Here is a 19200-nt window from a genome sequence, read left to right as displayed (position 1 = left end):
TTTTCCAATGTATATTTTCCGGATCAATGCACTTTCTTGCAACAGTGATTGGTCTGACTCATGTAACAAACACTCAAGGAAAATAAAAAAAATACAGGGTTCATGACCAAGAAAGTGTAAAAAAACAAAACAGAAAATCAGCTGAAATTATGTTTATAAAATGATGTCATGACAAGAAATACTGTGCAATGTGTCACAATTTTTCATACCATATTTCGTTTATGCCACAAATGTTCATATTTGCTATAAATAAGACATCAATAAGAACACACTGCAGCTCCCCTAGCTGATTTGCAGGTACTGCACAGTTATCTATTTACACGGCAGTACAGAGCAGGCAGTACAGAGCTCGTCCATTCTGACAGGTGAGTTGGGTGTAGAAAAGTGCAGTCTTCAGAGCTGCTGTTTTGTAAAGTCTTTGTGAAATTCATCTATTAAAGTATCCTCATCTAAGCCAAAATTTAGATCAAGGTTCATCTTTCCTTTTGGAGTAGTTTTGATAACATATCTGCAGGTTAGGTTTGTAGTCTAAAAAATCTTTCAGGTGGCTTCCGAGTCGCACATCCAGTAAAGGCACTCCGGATGGAGTGCAGGATGCTCCCTATAGCCGGAGGTCACCAGTTTGGGTCCAGGGGGAGGCGCACAATTGGCCGAGCGCCACCCGGTGTGGGGAGGGATTAGGTCATCGAGGGTGTCCTCAGCTCACCATGCACTAGTGACCCCTGTAGACTGGCCAGGCACCTGGGGGCCTGCGTGCAAGCATCCCAGAGCTGCGTGGTCCTCCGACGCTGTAGCTCTGAGGGTAGCTGCAACGGCGGGCCTGCAGAGTGAAAAGAAGCGGACGGCTGACGACAAACGTTTTGAAGGACGCGTGTGTACATCTTCGATATGTTGCCATTAGATGGTGTTTTTAATTGTATTGTTTACAACTGAAAACCAGTAACACTGTACATAAAGCTATAATTCTGTATGTAATACAACCTTAAAAATATGTGTCTGTTCCAGAGCAGTATTTCGATGTTACTAAAAGTCTGGAGTCGTCTGTTCTTTATATCCCTATATGGATAAAAATTGCCCTTTTCTTTTTTATATCATTCTTTTGCCCTCTCTATGAGTTTGTTAAATACCTCAAACACTTCTGGGTTCTCATGCGCAAACAATTCTGGGGTGTTCCTTTCCAGCCAATCAGAGGAGTGGATCTGCTGCCTGAGAACACCAATGAGACTGCCCAGTCCTCCGATGGAGGGCGCTGATTGGAGGGCATCTTCCACAATATCATCATTGCTGCAGTCAAGTGCATGATCAGGGCCTGAATGCACAACAGTTCTCTTGTCCTCCGATTTGCCAAGACTTTTCCTCTCTTCGGATTGGCTAGGCTTCTTTCTGTCTTCTGACGAACTGGGTTTATTTTTTTCCTCTGACTGGCTCAATTTTTTCAGGCCGTCTAATTGGTTATCTAGATTCCGATCATCCAGAACTTCCCTTAGTCTCTGCATTCCTAGATAGAAATAGAAACAATGTTCACAAGAGAACTGGGGTTCTGATTTGGGTGTTAACGCAATAAAGAGTTTCCACATGAATATCTCCACATGAACTGCCATTAACTAACATCTGTGCTGTATGGAGGCAGACTAGTAGCAGGGCTGTATACTCACTCTAACCCTGCAGCCAGTCCTGGGTTTCAGAACTTCCCTTGTTCACATATATTATTGAAATGATCAGGCCCCTGGTAAATCTGCTGTGGAAATAAGATGATCAGGAAATAAGTTGATGAAGCTCTAGAATTTAAAGGGGAGGATCCATTGTTTCTAATGTCCACAAGGTTAGGCTGGGAAATAAGCTGTCCTTACAAAGGTGCCACCAAATGTTCCTGTAAGGACATTGCACTCTGATTGGCTATCAGATTATTGTTAATAAAACAACGAATAATCCTCTCCCAACATCGAAACCCTAAACCTAAGGTCAGTATCCTATACTGCAGTCATTACACATCTAAAGTAGCTCATGTTTGGCAGTGAATAAGCGTTTTCTACTTTTAAAAAGTCACCGGAGGTGCTGACTTCCTGAGTTGTCCTGACAGGAATATTTTGTGGTACCTTTGTTGGCCATGCTGGAAGCAAGTGGATCGATCCCAGGAAATAATTCGATCAAGCCTAGGAAATAAGTTGATCGAATATATTAAACAATAAATAATTTGAAATTAATTTTGTAAGTATAATTATATAAATGAGTAGATCGGATGTCTTCGACAGCTAGATAAGAGAATGTGAATATCGCTGTAGATCAGATATATTAGCCTAACAAAAAAAAAGGTTTAAAATGAATTTATATTAATAAGTAGATTGGATATATTCTACAGTATGATGCTAGATAAGGGAATGTGAACATTGCTGTAATATATATTAGCAACAAACACATAACTTAAAATGAAATTTGTAAGTAGCCTGTGATATTAATGTGTATTTCTGTTTGTGTAACAAACGTTAACTAGTAAAATGTGTTACATATTTAAAGTTATTTTGCATTTCTGGAGGTGTTCTTGTGTTGGGAAGCACTGTACTGTATGGACAGGTATGTGAGCGATTTCCAAAAGTTAAACAATGAGTTTCAGTCATGGAAAAAATTGAGCTCCTGCTGCGACTACTAACTAGGCCATGGTGCACATCAATCACATGACGTACTTCAAAAGTGTTGCTTATACATTATTATTATTATTTTGTATTATGCACTTTGTTGTTTAATTTAGTTTTACATACTGTAATTAGAACAGAAAACGAACAGGAGACTGGTTATCATGCATGCACTTCAATTACAAGTTTCAGAAGAAACAATACACGAATTAGATAAAAAGTAAAGGGTTAACGTCTTTGCTAAACCGTGGTAAATACCTGTTGTTCAGTACCAACCAAGATAGCTATTGTAAGAAAGAGAGATCATACAGTATATGTAGGCTACTGTATATCAGCATGATTTTAAAAATGGTAAATTCCTGTAGTGCAACAACCATGTAAGACACATAATGAGAAAGAGATACAGTATATTGAACTAAAGTGATTATCATGATTTAAAATCATGTATATATACACTGTATGATCTCTCTTCCTCACAAATAGTATCTATTAGTAATACTATATATTACTGCAAGGAATACAAATGTCACTTTTACAAAGAATATGGCATTTATGTTAATGTATTGTGTACAAACAGCATGAGAGAGTTTTTTTTTTAATTCCCAACCTGAGTACATGACATAATTCCTTTCTAAGAAACACTTTCGTCTGGCTATTTGTGGTTAATTTTTTTCAGCCTACCCTAATTTAAAAACCACAACCCTTTTTTTTAAATAAACAAAATTGTACGTGTAACAATAAATGTTAATGCTTAACCCTCCTATTATGCTCAGAATTTAGGTATAGCTGTTATGTTTTGGGTCATATTGACCCGATGCAATTTCAAACTAATTTAAACAACCTTAAATTGATGAAATGTATTTATTTGCAAAGGTGTTACTCTTTTATGCTCTTTTAGTCCAGGAGCTGTGATAAAACCTGTTTGACTGCCAACCTGGGAGCGCCTCATTTTGGAATGTCTTTACCAGTGTGATGCTGTTGAAATACTGACTGAGAAAAGTATACTCTGCCTTTTAAAGACAGACAGGTGCAGCCATTTCTAGAGATGAATAAATAATAATAATAATAATAATAAATAATAATAATAATAATAATAATAACAACAACAACAACAACAACAACAACAACAACAAATTAAAGAAGTTTGTTTTATTCCTGCACATAAATCTATTTGTATACATGACCTATTCTAAAAAAAATAAACATCTGAAAAGGTTCTGTTTTCTATGTACAAGTTTAGTTCAGTTTAAGTTTTTTTTTTAAGCTGGCAGTGGTAGGCCTACGTTTTGCCACGTCGTCTAAAGTGTAGTAAAGTTACAGCTATACTATTATTAAAATGTAAAAACACGACCTTGTCATACTAATATTATGGATGCAGCATGTCATTAGATTATATTACTGAAACATTTTAATTTTGATTAAAGATTGACAACATTTTCACGTGTAAAGTCATTTAATATAATAAATCTCCGCGATCACGCATAAACTACATCTGATTGACAACTGTTACAGAAACATTAAAAAAAGGGTTTTAAAACAATTTACCATATAAAGAGTCGATTAAAAGATATTTTAAAGATCATATGAAAAGATAGTGGCACGAACACACACCAACATACACAGTCTTGCAAATAAAACAATCAGATAAAAATAAAAAGCCATGCAGTGAACCTCCCCATTAATCAAACTGTTACCCCGCCTTACTTTTGCATTACTGTGATTGCGCGATCAACTTATTTCCCGGTCAATATCATTACAGGAGACCTTCAAATGCGCAAATTGATTGGTAACTACATTTTAAAAAGTGTGAGCATTGTAAGAGTACTACTAAGTGAAAGTGGGCATCGCACAAGTACTACCAAGTGAAAGAAGACCAGCTGTTTTTGAGAGCTAACAAAGTGCAACCCAATGTTATTTTTTCAGCAGCCCTCCACACTTTTTTTTGCAATAGAACAACGAACCAGAAACAAGAGATTTCGGGTTCAAGAGAATACCTTCTGGAATTTGAGTAGAACGTCACAGAAAACTGCATCTTCTTACACATACAGAAGTAGTGCAGCGGCACCATCACATGCATAATGTTTGGATTGTGTTGCAATACTATATCCTGACTGTGTGGAGTCAGCAGACACTCACCTAACTGGAGCCGGTAGGTCTTGTCTGTGAAGATGATTCGGAACCAGCCCGGCTTGCTGCACTCGAATGCTTTACCACAGCTAAGCAGGACCTTGTTGCTGAGAAACTGGCGCCAGAGAGCGATCTCCTCCTCAAATGTTTCTTCCCTGAGGTACTGAAGCACAGGAAAGTGAAACTTCTTGTTTACCAGGCTGAATACCAAGATCATTATTTATGGCTGCACCAATGAATGACAGCAGCAGCTCCGGACATTTATTTAGTCATGCATCCCTTTATTATTAATATGCCTTATTCAAAATAATTTCTTAGAATGTGTAAATAAATCATTTAAATGTTTCAATTTACTAGTAGAAACACATCATTTGTCAACAAAATATTAAAAAAACAGCACTGATTCCCAGAACAATTTATATATAATACTGAAATCATAACATCAATGATGTAACATATATATTACAAATATATAATAATAATAATAATAATAATAATAATAATAATAATAATAATAATAATAATAAATGCAAGATTGTTTGCAAGCAGCACATTAAGTGTCACTTACAGTTTCATAAAAGAAAATGCCCCATGCATTAAATACTGCTATTAAACTTAAGCATCGTCAGTTGGTTACCCCTGCCTTCTTTCATAGGTTGACGTTGTTCTGTAAAAAACTTGGCCATAAGAAGAAACACTTCTTTCAGCATCTACAGAATTGGTAAAACATATATTTTAGCCTTTCGTGTTAAATTGGGAAATAATTCTTCAGCTTTAATCTAAAATTCATTCAGAGTCATTCTACTGCCGTTTTCTTTTGCTAATGGTAGGTATTTGTCCATTTCTGATTTACAGTCAGCATCAAATCCTGGAGCAGAATATAATGGGAGGGCTTCCAGATCCAAACTACACATTTCTTGTGAGTCAAAGATCCTTACTGCCATCAGTAAGTTATCAGCTGGTTGAAAAAAACTAGGTTTCTTTTTGCATTGATCCGGGTTGTAGTAATTAGTCAGTTTTTCAGAAACGTCATGGAAGGTTTTTACATAGTTTGTTTATTGCAGGGTCTGTGCTGTATACCTCTTGTGCTATTGCTCGTTATGTATTGATTAATTCTGCAACTTTATTATATGTTTGATGGACTCTCACTTCATGGCTTTCAAACCACTGAATCAGATCCACCACTCCCTTGGCATGCGTCGCAATTAGAGAGAGATGAGTAATTCACAAAGTGCAGATTAACTGTATCGGCTAATATCATTTTCAGCTCGAAGGTATTCGATAGTCCTTGGAGAACAAACTAAATATGCAAAACATACTGATCTTTCGCATTTGTAGACTCGTCAGTAACTACATATACACTGTCAGACATCTTTACCCGTTGTACAACTTTCATCTTGTGCAACTCAGCAATTTGGGGTAAATATTCCTTTCTCAGTTGACCTGCTGTAGGAATTGCTCTTGCATTTATTACATATTTGTTCAGAAATGCAAGTAATTTGGGATTATCAATGTTTTTCAGGGGAATATTAGCACAAACAAATGCCTCTGTCAAATCAAAAATAACATCTTGTCAGCGTTCATAATTTTCGTTCCCCTTATGTTTTTTACTCGAGGATGCCATCTCAGCCTTTCGTTTTCCGATGATAAATGTCGGTCTATTGTTGACTTTCGAGTGTGATCCAAACATAAATTGTAAGTTGAGCAACATAAATTATACCGACTGGTGTACAGAACACCAGGTGGATACTGTTGCGTGCTTTCGCTGAACGAAATGCTTTTTGATTGTGATGTCTTTGACTCCTTAGGTCTCTCAATTTTTCTTTTAACGCAATTTATTCAATTACCATTTATACTCATCATAATTAGCTTTTATTTTTTAAATTAGTCAAAGCGTAATGTGTTGATTTCTTAATTGTGAATTTGATTACTATAATTGGAGTGGCTGCAGGGACATCTAGGGGACAGCAACTGAATTAAAATTGAAAAAAACAGGTTGCGTAAAACGCAGGACCTTACTTATAATATGGGTGTTTCAAACCATAGCTAAAAATTACAGCACGGTCATGTGATCACGAGCAACCAATCATACCACTTAGTTTGGACCATGAATTTTAGAATTCTCAATAATACACATGCAAAAACAGCAAAGCACAGATATTGTATGAGTAACAGGTATAGATCTATGTAAAAAGATAAGTAGAAAGTCAAGCAACAACATCCTGATAAAGAAACTCTGAAGGGCACGTTCTCTCCGACGGTCAAAGCAAGACATTGTTTTGATTATAATGAGTCCCCTTTAGGGTTGAGGAAACTGAACTCCTGTCTCAATGACAATACGTGGTACAGTCTTCAGGTTTGAAGACATGTCAAAACATTTCTCATTGAATTAATTTTATTATAGTACTGTATCTCTAAATTCAGCACCTTTCAGTGTCTAATACGATTTGATAAGCAGATAAATACAATAAAATAAAATCTCTCCAGTCACGGAGCAGTGCCTTCTCTAAATCCCCCTTACTGAAGAGATTGGTGGTTACCTTTCTGAAATCTGCCCAGATGTAGAACCCAGCTGGCCGGTCGAGATAGGGGATATTGAGCGAGTTCAGCTCGCTGGTTATGTACTGGCGTGATGCCTTCAAGCGGTCCCGGTTTGTCTGCAGGTACACCTGGTTAATCCAGTCTGTGTGGGGAAAAGATCACAGTCTCCTCACATGAAAGCTGGATTATTAATAACAAAGATACATAGTCATGCACAAGGAATCACTGCTTTTGTAATTTACAGTTCTGAATCTTAAACAAAGTTCACATGTTAAACTCAATGGGGTTCAGAAGAATCAATTCTTCTGAACCTGTGTCCTGTAACTTGAATCCCATTAGACTGGGCATACATCCTTCGAAAAGATTACCATGGGAATTGTGCAGTTTTCCCATGCTTTTCCCATGGTTATACTATTATTTTTTCTGAAGGGCCACTGCGATAAGATCAACCAATTGAATATCTGCATTTTCTCTGTGGTAGCCCAATCATAAGTTAGCTCGGTGGGGCATAAACTTTGTCTGTTTCAGTAAGTTTAACCAATAGGAAAGTCAAATATCTGCCAAGTTTTAAGAAGCTGTCCAATCATAAGCAAGCAGAGGCTGTTCATGGTATTCTGCATGACAATTGAAGGCGAGTGAGTAGCCAGTGGGAAAGTGAAAGATCTGACAGCTGGCCAATCATTTGTGAGCATAAGAGGGGTGTTAATATGCTGGGTAAGCACTCTCTTGGCCTTTCACTCTGTCTCTCACAGTCTCACTCGTCAAATCCCCACGCATATATATATGTAGTACTGTGCAAAAGTTTTTAGGCAGGTGTGAAAAAATGCTGTAAAGTAAGAATGCTTTCAAAAATAGACATGTTAATAGATTATATTTCTCACTTAACTAAATGCAAAGTGAGTGAACAGAAGAAAAATCTACATCAAATCAATATTTGGTGTGACCACCCTTTGCCTTCAAAATAGCATGCACCTGCCTAAAACTTTTGCACAGTACTGTATGTGTATCATTGTGTATATATATATATATATATATATATATATATATATATATATATATATATATATATATGATATAAGATAGTTACAAATACTTTTAACTTTTAACAGAGATTGAAAAATTGCTTTAAAATCTCTGGATCTTGGACTCCTCAAAATAGCCACCCTTTGCCTTAATAACAGCCTCACAAACACATGGAATTCGGTTAACAAGTTTCAGCAGGAAATCACCTGACATGTCTTCCCAGCTCTTCTGCAGCAATTCCCGGAGATGTAGGGCACCTGTGGGTAGCTTTGCTTTGACTTTTCGTCCCATACAAGTTCTATGGGATTGAGGTCTGGAGACTGGGCAGGCCAGGTCATTAGATTGAGTTGTCCTTCACTTCCCTTCTTCGCCCTATGGTTCTTGCACAACTTTGAGGTGTGTTTCGGGTCATTATCTTGCTGAAGAATGAAGGACTGCCCAACTAGCCGTAATCCTGATGAAATGGCATGCCTCTGAAGTATGCTATCTTAGCGATGCTGGTTGAGCTTGCCATGGACTTGGTAAAGATCACCAACTCTGTCACCAGCAAAGCAACCCCAGACCATGGGACACTACCTCAACTCATGCGCTCACCCTCTCTGCGTCTTACAAATACGACTTCCACTCCTCAAACGTCCAGTTTCAGTGTTTTTTAGCCCAGGCAAGTCTCTTCCTCTTATTCAGCTCTCTTAACAATGGTTTCTTTGCAGCAATTCTTCCAGTTAGGCCAGCTTCACGCAATCTCCTCTGAACAGTTGATGTTGAAACATCTGTGCTTCTAGTAGCATTTAGCTGAGCTTGTATTTCAGGGGCAGTTAATTGCCGGTTTGGCAGACTTGTGACTCGAATGAACTTGTTCTCTGATTCTGAGGTCACCCTTGGCCTGCCTGACCTTGCTCGGTCCTCATGAGTGCAGTTTCTTCAAATCGTTTGATGGTCTTGGCCACAGCAGTTACAGACACTAGCAAAGCTCTTGTGATTTGTCTTAAAGATTGACCTTCGTTTCTTAAAGTAATTACAGACTTTTATACTTAGGCCAGTGTTCTAACACCGTGTTATACATATTTCAGACTTTTAACTGACTTGGGTTTCAGACTGAAATCCCCTTGCTTTAGAGGCCCATTTCATTGAAATTAACAAGATGTACATTTTCATTCAAAAATGACATTTTTGAATGGAATTCATTTATGATTATCAGCTTATATAAGTACACGTCTCGTATAATGAAATATTAAGCGTTTATAGACATGTTTATACAGTTAAAAGCATAGATAATCATGAAAAACCTGGTTTCAAGCAGGTATACTCAAACTTTTGACTGGTACTGTGTGTATATATATATATATATATATATATATAATATATATATATATATATATATATATATATATATATATATATATATATATATCTATACTTAGATGGGTGTGGAAAGTTTACAACAGTAGAAAACAACGGAAATATCCAACCTTAAGCTTACGTAAAATGCTTTTTTTTTTTTTTTTTTCATTTATCTACACATCCTACCCCACAACTTCCAAGTGAAAAAAAAAATTCTAGAAATTTGTAGAAAATTCATTAAAAATAAATAGCTTGAGTGGATAAGTGTCCACCCCCCCCCCCTGTAATAGCAATCCTAAATTAGCTCAGGTGTTACCAATCACCTTCAAAATCACACACCATGGTAAGTGGCCTCCATCTGTGTTAAATTGTAGTGATTCTGATTATTTCAGGATAAATTCAGCAGTTCCTGTAGGTTCCCCCTGCTGGGTAGTGCATTTCAAAGCAAAGACTCAACCATGAGCAACAAGGCACTTTCAAAAGAACTCCGGGACAACGTTGTTGAAAGGCACAGATCAGGGGATGGGTATAAAAAATGTCAAAGGCCTTGAATATACCTTGGAGCACAGTCAAGACACTTATTAAGAAGTGGAATATATATGGCACCACCAAGACCCTGCCTAGATCAGGCCGTCCCTCCAAACTGTATGACTGAGCAAGAAGTAGACTGATTAGACAGGCTACCAAGAGGCCAATGGCAGCTTTGCAGGAGCTACAGGCTTGTATGGCCAAGACTGGTCAAAGTGTGCATGTGATAACAATATCCCAAGCACTCCACAAATCTGGCCTGTATGGTAGGGTGGCAAGAAGGAAGCCATTACTCAAGAAAGCATACCTTGAATCCCATTTGAAGTATACAAAAAAACACTCAGGAGATTCTGTTGCCATGTGGCAAAAAGCTTTGTGGTCTAACGAAACTAAATTGGAAGTTTTTGGCCTAAATGCAAAGCGTTATGTTTGGCGCACCCCAACACAGCGCATCAGCCAAAGAATACCATCCCTACTGTGAAGCACGGTGGTAGCAGCATCATGTTTTGAGGATGTTTCTCATTGGCGGGGACTGGGATAGAAGGGAAAATGAATGGAGCAAAGTACAGAGAAGTCCTTGAGGAAAACCTGCTGCTTTCTGCAAGAAAGCTGAAACTTGGACGGAAGTTCACCTTTCGGCATGACAACAACCCAAAGCACACAGCCAAAGCTACACTGGAGTGGCTAAGGAACAAAAAGGGAAATGTCCTCGAGTGGCCCAGTCAGAGCACCGACCTAAATCCCATCGAAAATTTGTGGCAAGACTTGAAGATTGCTGTCCATCAACGCTCCCCAAGGAACTTGACAGAGCTTTCAGTTTTATAATTTTAAATTTTTTTTTTTTTTTTTTTTCACTAAAATTTTTTCCCCCCTTAACAGTGTGGATTATGGTGTGTAGTTAAGTGGGGGAAAAAAAATCCCCATTTATATACATGAAACTCTGAGGCACTAACACAACAAAATGTGAAAAAAAGTTCAAGGGGGTGTAGACTTTCTATAGGCACTGTGTGTATATATATATATATATATATATATATATATATATATATATATATATATATATATATATATATATATATATATATATATATATAATATATAAACAGTATGTGCAAAAGTTTTAGGCAGGTGTGAAAAAATGCTGTAAAAGAATGCTTTCAAAAATAGACATGTTAATAGTTTATATTTATCAATTAACAAAATGCAAAGTGAGTGAACAGAAGAAAAATCTACATCAAATCAATATTTGGTGTGACCACCCTTTGCGTTCAAAACAGCATAAATTCTTCTAGGTACACTTGCACACAGTTTTGAAGGAACTCGGCAGGTAGGTTGGCCCAAACATCTTGGAGAACTAACCACAGTTCTTTTGTGGATTTAGGCAGCCTCAGTTGCTTCTCTCTCTTCATGTAATCCCAGACAGACTCGATTATGTTGAGATCAGGGCTCTGTGGGAGCCATACCATCACTTCTAGGACTCCTTGTCCTTCTTTATGCTGAAGATAGTTCTTAATGACTTTCGCTGTATGTTTGGGGTCATTGTCATGCTGCAGAATAAATTTGGGACCAATCAGATGCCTTCCTGATGGTATTGCATGATGGATAAGTATCTGCCTGTACTTCTCAGCATTGAGGAGACCATTAATTCTGACCAAATCCCCAACTCCATTTGCAGAAATGCAGCCCCAAACTTGCAAAGAACCTCCACCATGCTTCACTGTTGCCTGTTACATGTTTCTGCACCCCAGCTCCTGTGTTTTCGTGCATAGTTGAGTCACTTGGCCTTGTTTCCACGTTGGAGGTATGGCTTTTTGGCCACAAATCTTCCATAAAGGCCACTTCTAATCAGACTTCTCCGGACAGTAGATGGGTGTACCAGGGTCCTACTGTTTTCTGCCAATTCTGAGCTGATGGCACTGCTGGACATCTTCCGATTGCGAAGGGAAGTAAGCATGATGTGTCTTTCACCTGCTGCAGTAAGTTTCCTTGGCCGACCACTGCGTCTACGGTCCTCAACGTTGCCCGTTTCTTTGTGCTTCTTCAAAGGAGCTTGGACAGCACATCTGGAAACCCCTGTCTGCCTTGAAATTTCTGCCTGGGAGAGACCTTGCTGATGCAGTATAACTACCTTGTGACTTGTTACTGTGCTCAGTCTTGCCATGGTGTATGACTTTTGACAGTAAACTGTCTTCAGCAACCTCACCTTGTTAGCTAAGTTTGGCTGTTCCTCACCCAGTTTTATTCCTCCTACACAGCTGTTTCTGTTTTAGTTAATGACTGTGTTTCCACCTACATATTCAATTGATGATCATTAGCAGCTGTTTGGTATAATTGTTTAATCATACACCTGACTATATGCCTACAAAATCCCTGACTTTGTGCAAGTGTACCTAGAAGAATTGATGCTGTTTTGAAGGCAAAGGGTGGTCACACCAAATATGGATTTGATTTAGATTTTTTTCTGTTCACTCACTTTGCAATTAGTTAATTGATAAATATAATCTATTAACATGTCTTTTTGAAAGCATTCTTACTTTAAAGCATTTTTTCACACCTGCCTAAAACTTTTGCACAGTACTGTATATACGCACGCGCACACACACACACACACACACATATTTTATATCTATAAATGCGTGTGGATTTGACGAGTGAGACTGTGAGACACAGTGAAAGGCTGAGCGAGTGCTTGTCTGTGAAGCAGTGCATCGAGTGAGTTACAGCGTAAGAGAGTGAGAGCGATACCTGTTTTTTTATTTTGGCGTGCACCCCAGCCCAAACTGGGGTTCGTTGTTGTTTATTTTATTGAGAGAATAAACGAAAAGTGGAATCCTATCTAGTCTCCCGAGTCTGTCTCACCTCTACTGTACTCTATGTTTACTCAGATATTGTGTTTGTTTATGTTTCAAGTTGTTGTTAAGGTTCAAAAGCTGATATTCAGTTCTGGTTGCCTGCAGTAGAGTCTTTCTAATAGTAAGAGCCTGTGCTATGCAATGGAGCCGCACACACTGGAGGGTCTGTGGCAGCGTTCAGGCTGGGTCTCAATACCTCTGTCATGAAGCAGATGGGCCACTTGCTGCTGTGTTGTCCCAGGAACCCCGTGGAAGTAGGCCATCTGCCCCAGTGCATCGATGACATGCTTGTTCTCCGAGTACAGAGTGCCAACACGCAGCCCAGAGGCAGCAAAATCCTACAAGAACAAAGAGCTGCAATGAGAGATCCTTGAAATTACCATGCCATTACTTTACACGGAAACCTTGTAGAAGTGTGGAATGCTATTAGCTTACTTTAGAGCTTTCAAAACGTAATTGTGTGACACAGACAGCATTCCTCCACAAGATGTTACTAAAAGCATATTCCAAGAAATCAGACCTAATATACAGTTGTTGTCAAACATTTACATATCCTAATGGAAATGTATAATTTCTAGAAATTTCTCGAAAACAATCAATTTGAGGAAAAATCTTTTGTAGCTTTGCTTTTGTGGAAGAGGAAAAAAGTTAAAAGAAATAGATGTCTATAATTATTATTTATTTGCAAAACTCAAAAAATGCTAATTCAAAAGTATTTATACCCTTTGATGGTATGACTGCATTGTCTACAAGGTGCTAGAAATTTCAATATGATACTGCAGAATCCAATTCTAGAAAAGTCTAGAAAATGCTGGATTGTAGGTGAACATTCTTAGAGTATAAAAGGATTAGGCATAGGATGGGATTGCTGTCATTACCAAAAAGTCAATATGGAAAAAAGTAAAGAGCTATCTGAAGACCTTAGGTAGAAAATTATTTATTGTCATAAAGCCGGAGAAGGATACAAGAAGATTTCCAAGCATCTGAGTATCCCAATTTCAACTATTGTTTCTGTTATTAAGAAGTACAAGGCTCACGGTAGTGTCACAACACTCCCTCGGTCTGGAAGAAAGAAGGTTCTTTCACCAAGAATATGTAGAAGAATTGTGAAAAAGGTAACAACAATAACAATCTGAGATTGACTGCAAGTGGGACTGGAGTTTCCATTTCAACCACAGGTCGAGTGTTGCATGGGGAAGGTCTGTCACTTACGAAAACGTCACAAGGGCAATCGCTTAAAGTTTGCAAAACGGCATTTGAATGATGGATATGAGTTCTGGTCAAAGGTTTTGTGGATTGATGAAACAAAAAATCAAGCTATTTGGTGACGCAGATAGTCGTTATGTTTGGAGAAAATCTGGTGAGGCGTACAAAGAAAAGAACACCATACCTACTGTTGTAACATTTTGGGATGACCTTAGCAGCATGCAAAATTAAGTTTGAGCGCCAGGTAAATCAATGAGTCAATTGAGTCAGGACTTATGCCATTTTAGTTTGGTTAACTTAGGGTTTATCAAAAATAATTATTCTTTACAGAAAGGAGAGTTAGGGTTAGTTAATTCAGTTCATGTAGAAAAAAAAACAAAACATATTACTATATTTCATAATATGCATCACACTTTATTAATTAATGTCCAAGCAAAGTAAGGTTAGTGTATTTTTAGGCCATAAGTAAAATACATGGAATTATATACTGTTAATTCCCCATTAGAATTATCGAATAGCAGTATCAATAGAAATCCCTTTCAGAATGCTGAACTTGAACTACAAATCAGTAACCAGAGAAACACTAACTTTAAAAATGCGTAGCACCACCATTACTAACTGAACTCCGCAGCTCATACAGGCCTATATTGGATACACAGTAAGGTTTTTTTTTTTTAGGCAATCACTAGCAATTAACAACACAAATCTTGGACATGAATAAAGAAAAATATCAAACCTACCTCGTATAGCTCAGGTTGTGAAAGTAAATACAAGTTAGGAAATAAACAAAAAACAAAAAGAACCAAAACCAGTCAGAATGTAGCTACAGTGCTATTAGCAAAGGCAGCAGGACTACGGCAGTAGTTTCTTTACCACTGAATTCAAACAAGTCCATCAAAGAGTCAAGACGATAGTTACTGGAATTGTTAAGGCTGAGAATAACTAAATTCTACACAATCCAGAATATTAGCAATTGCTTTCTGTTATATTCAGAAAAACAACAGTAACAGAGTCCTGTCTGCAAAAATAGTTCCCGTTCCTCTCTTCAACCACAATCAGAAACAAATGAATAAATACAATCTGAACTGTCTGCTGAATATTCGGCGCTTACAGCACAGCAAGCAGCTCCGTCTCAGGAAGTCCAGCGATAGCATCACAAACAGCCAGGTACGTAACTCCGGTTCAGAAAGGTTCTCCAGACTCATTCCAGCAACCATGTAAGCACGGAATGAACGTATTGTTGCCAAGGTTCGTTTCAACTGTTTCAACAAACAGCCAGGTATGACAGTTCCGTCTATGTATATATTGCTTCAGCTATTAGAAAGCCAGTAGTCTTCACTTTTAGGAGCCTGCTCAGTCAAATTCCAATATAGTTAAACACAACAACATGCTGCCATTCTCGGACAATGTGCGCTTGTATTTATAATAAAAAAAAAACCTGCACATTTAGTCAGTAATGCTGCCCTTGACTCACTGCCGCCATTCCTTCTTTTAAACAAAAAACACACTCCTTTTAAGGTTCGTAGCCTGGAGTATAGCAACGTCACTGCTGAGATAGCTGACCTACACACACGCCGCTTGCCCTTCTTAAAGGTACCGCACAAAAGACTGAATGCTACACTGTCAAGCATGGAGGTGGATATCCTTCTTTGGGGCTGTTTTTCCTTTAATGACACAGGAATACAAAGATTACCTGTAATATGGTTTCTTCATTGGATGATGAACTCCACACAACGTGAACTTCCCGGTCTTCATCTTGCTTGGGTCAGGAGAAAGAACCAGATTTCTTCCCCAGAGATCCTCTTTATAATCCTTATTGCCGTTATTGCGTGCTCCTTCTCCATAAAATCCCACCTCATATCCACGTTAGGTTGTCCAAATTTCAACAAAGTAAACAAGCCAAAAATAAAAATGACAAGGTGGAACAGGAGGGTGGGATATACGTATGTGGAGTTTATTATCCAACAAAGAAAACACATTGCAGGTAATCTTCGTATCCTTACCTTGTCTGATGAACTCCACACAACGTGAACTACCAAAGTAGATAGACTGAAGGGTGGTATGTTAGATGTTAGTAGACGAAACCACAGATAAAACTGAACGAGCCAAGTTAGGTTGCGAACAAGATACATTGCAGCTATAGTGTTTGATTTAAGTGTCAAAAGATGCCCAAGTGGAGGCATTGCTGAAGTCCTGAATCAAAACCGGTTTTAAATTTTGCCCAGGTAGTAGCCACTCCCCTTCCAGAGTGTGCTTTGATGGGTTTTGGAACTGTTTTAGTGTCAAGCTTGTAGTAGAACTCAATGCATGATGTTGTCCAGCGTGAAATCATCTGTTTAGAGACAGATTTCCTCTTGTCAGGTGAATTAAAGGAGATTAAAGGAGAAAAAGTTTCCCTGATGGTCTGCTAACGATGGTCCTGTGAATGGAGTAGTTTAGGGCTCTTCTGACATCTGTAAGATGAAGTCTAGCTTCTCTCTTTGATTTTGGTATTGGGTAGAAATCCAGAAATGTTATGGTTTGATTTATATGGAATTCAGTTACTAGTTTTTGGTAAGAATTGGGTATTAGTTCTGCACACAATCCTGTCCTTAAAGGACTGAAAATACAGTGTGTCAATAACCAGTGCTTTCTTGCAGATGTCACTGCCATCAGGAATGCTGTGTTCCATGTCAGGTATTTCATGTCACAAGTTGCCATGGGCTCAAAGGGAAGACCCAAGAGCTTGTTAAGTACCAGACTGAGGCTCCATTGGGGAAAAAGACGTTTACTCGGGGGGTTTTGATGGTTCACCCCTTTAACAAATCTGGTAACTAATGGATGGGAGCCCACTTTATCCCAGCCAGGTAAAATGCTAGAGATTGCAGCAACATGTACTATAATAGAGGACAGGGAGAGACCTTTATGGAATAAGTGGCTAAGGTAAGATAGAAAGTCTGCGAGGGGAATGTTTGAATGGTGCAAGGATTTTGATTTGCACCAGGAGACAAACTCCCTCCATTAGTACGCTTAAAAGGTGGAAGGTTTCCTTGAAGCAAGTAAAATAATTACTACTTACTCTGATAGCCCCTTATCCCTCAATTGCTGCCATTCAATCTCCAAGCAGCAAGTTAAAAAATGCTGGATTGTGGTGAAGTAGTTTTCCCCTGTTCTGAGATAACAGATCAGGTTCTTGTGAAAGCGGATGGGTCTTGTCTTGTTTAGCTGTAGAATCTCTGAGAACCAATACCTATTGCGCCAGGAGGGTGATACTAGTATGAGACTGACTCTGTCTCTTCTGACCTTCCTGAGTACTTCTGGGATTAGAGGCAAGGGTGGGAAAGCGTACATCAAGTCGTTTGACCATGAAATGGACAGACCATCTGTTGCTATTGCTGCCTCCTGGTGAAACCGGAAGGAAAAGAGTGGTAGCTGGGCATTTTCTGCTGTTGCAAACATGTCTATTTTTGGGTGACCTAGTACAGTGAATACCCCATCTAGTATATCTGGGTGGATACTCCATTCCTGGGGTGCCGTTACCCTGCTGAGTAGGTCTGCCACACTGTTGTTGAGTCCTGGTAAATAAGATGTCCTTTGTTCTGCACCAGTTCCAGATGTTCATAGCTAGAGTGCAGAGGTCCCATGATTTTGTGCCTCCCTGATGGTTTATGTATTTTACTGCTGTGGTGTTGTCTGTGAGGATTAGCACTGTTTTTTCTTTTAATATTGGGGTGAAGTGCCTTAGTGCCAGGGAGATTGCTAAGAGTTCCAAATAATTTATGTGGCAAGATTTTTCTTTCGGTGACCACATACCTTAGACCGGAGCGTCCACTAGGTGAGCTCTCCACCCCAACAGGGAGTTGTCTGTATACAGACGGAGAGTAGGAGGATGTGGAGATAGTGGCATCCCCATACCTACCCGTGGTGAAAGCTGCCACCATCTGCTGTTTTAAAAATGGGACAACCTTTCTCCCATTGGCAATGGAGGGGGTGGGGGGTGCTGGAAGGTTAAGAAAAAATGTTCTTTATAATAGCTATATCCTATTCTATGTGGTCTGAAATTCTGGCCTCACTGAAAGCGGCCCTGCCAGTTGAACCAGGGTTGAGGTGGCTGGTTTCTGAATGACCTATTCTATTGAAAAAAAACCCTGTTGCATGGTGCATCTCTCCCTGTAGTACAGCAAGATCTAATCACCTGCCTAGCCTCTTTCAAGTTAGACAGGGAATCCTTAAGGTTGGTGCCAAATAAAAGATCACCCTGAAAGGGTAGCTCCAATTTTTTTGTCTGGGTGTCCGTAGATAGAAAAGATGCCTTCATTTGAATGCACCGCCTTGCAAAGATGACATTAACCACGGCTCTGGCGTGTGTATCAGTGAGGTCACATGCTGCTTGCAGTTGAAGTTTTGCAGTGCTCTTTCCTCCTTCTGCTAGTTGAATGGCAACCTGTGACAAAGTGCCCGCCCCTGTGTATATTATCTGTTATGTGTTGCGTGTGGTGTGTTAAATGTTGGTGTATAGACATTGGTACATGGGATATAAATGGGTCTGTGTAACACAAGTGTTTAAAATGTATATTTGTATTTAGGCACGAGGATTGCACAGCACTTCACGTGCAAGTAAAAAGTAATAGTATGTGAGCACAGGGAATTGCACTTTTAATTCATTATTAATTCACGTGCAGTTGTACAGAGACTCCAACTGAATGATTGATTAGCAATCGAGTCTTGGTACAGCTGCATAAAAGCAGCAGGTGAGTGTAGAACGGGAAAGAGTAGGAGAGTAGTAAGAGTAGGAATTATTTCAATTGCTATTGCGTGCTGATGGGACCAGCACAATACTTATTTATTTAACTCACCGTGTTTGTCGATCTGTTCACCATTTGTAAAGCGTTAGTCCGTTTTTGTTTGTCTTTTTATTTTGGCATAGAGTGCCGTGTCCTGTTTCTGTTTGTTCAACTGTTTTATTTACAATA

At 38.8% G+C, this 19200-nt stretch overlaps 1 protein-coding gene across 3 annotated transcripts in view; it reads right to left on the bottom strand.

The window, feature by feature from the left end:
* Positions 1–775: 775 nt before the first annotated feature.
* LOC121294828 (1-aminocyclopropane-1-carboxylate synthase-like protein 1) overlaps positions 776–19200 on the bottom strand; it is a 56657-nt gene continuing 38232 nt past the window's right edge. For all 3 annotated transcript variants that reach the window (XM_041218939.1, XM_041218941.1, XM_041218940.1), the window contains 4 exons: positions 13239–13380; positions 7298–7440; positions 4767–4920; positions 776–1498 (listed from right to left, as the gene is read on the bottom strand). In XM_041218939.1, the coding sequence (XP_041074873.1) occupies positions 1092–1498; positions 4767–4920; positions 7298–7440; positions 13239–13380 (846 nt within the window). In that variant the 3' untranslated portion in view covers positions 776–1091. The remainder of the gene's footprint in view (positions 1499–4766; positions 4921–7297; positions 7441–13238; positions 13381–19200) is intronic.

Source organism: Polyodon spathula, chromosome 19 (assembly GCF_017654505.1).
Source record: "Polyodon spathula isolate WHYD16114869_AA chromosome 19, ASM1765450v1, whole genome shotgun sequence".
Taxonomy (NCBI): Eukaryota; Metazoa; Chordata; class Actinopteri; order Acipenseriformes; family Polyodontidae; genus Polyodon; species Polyodon spathula.
This window is presented reverse-complemented; position numbering and strand designations above follow the sequence as displayed.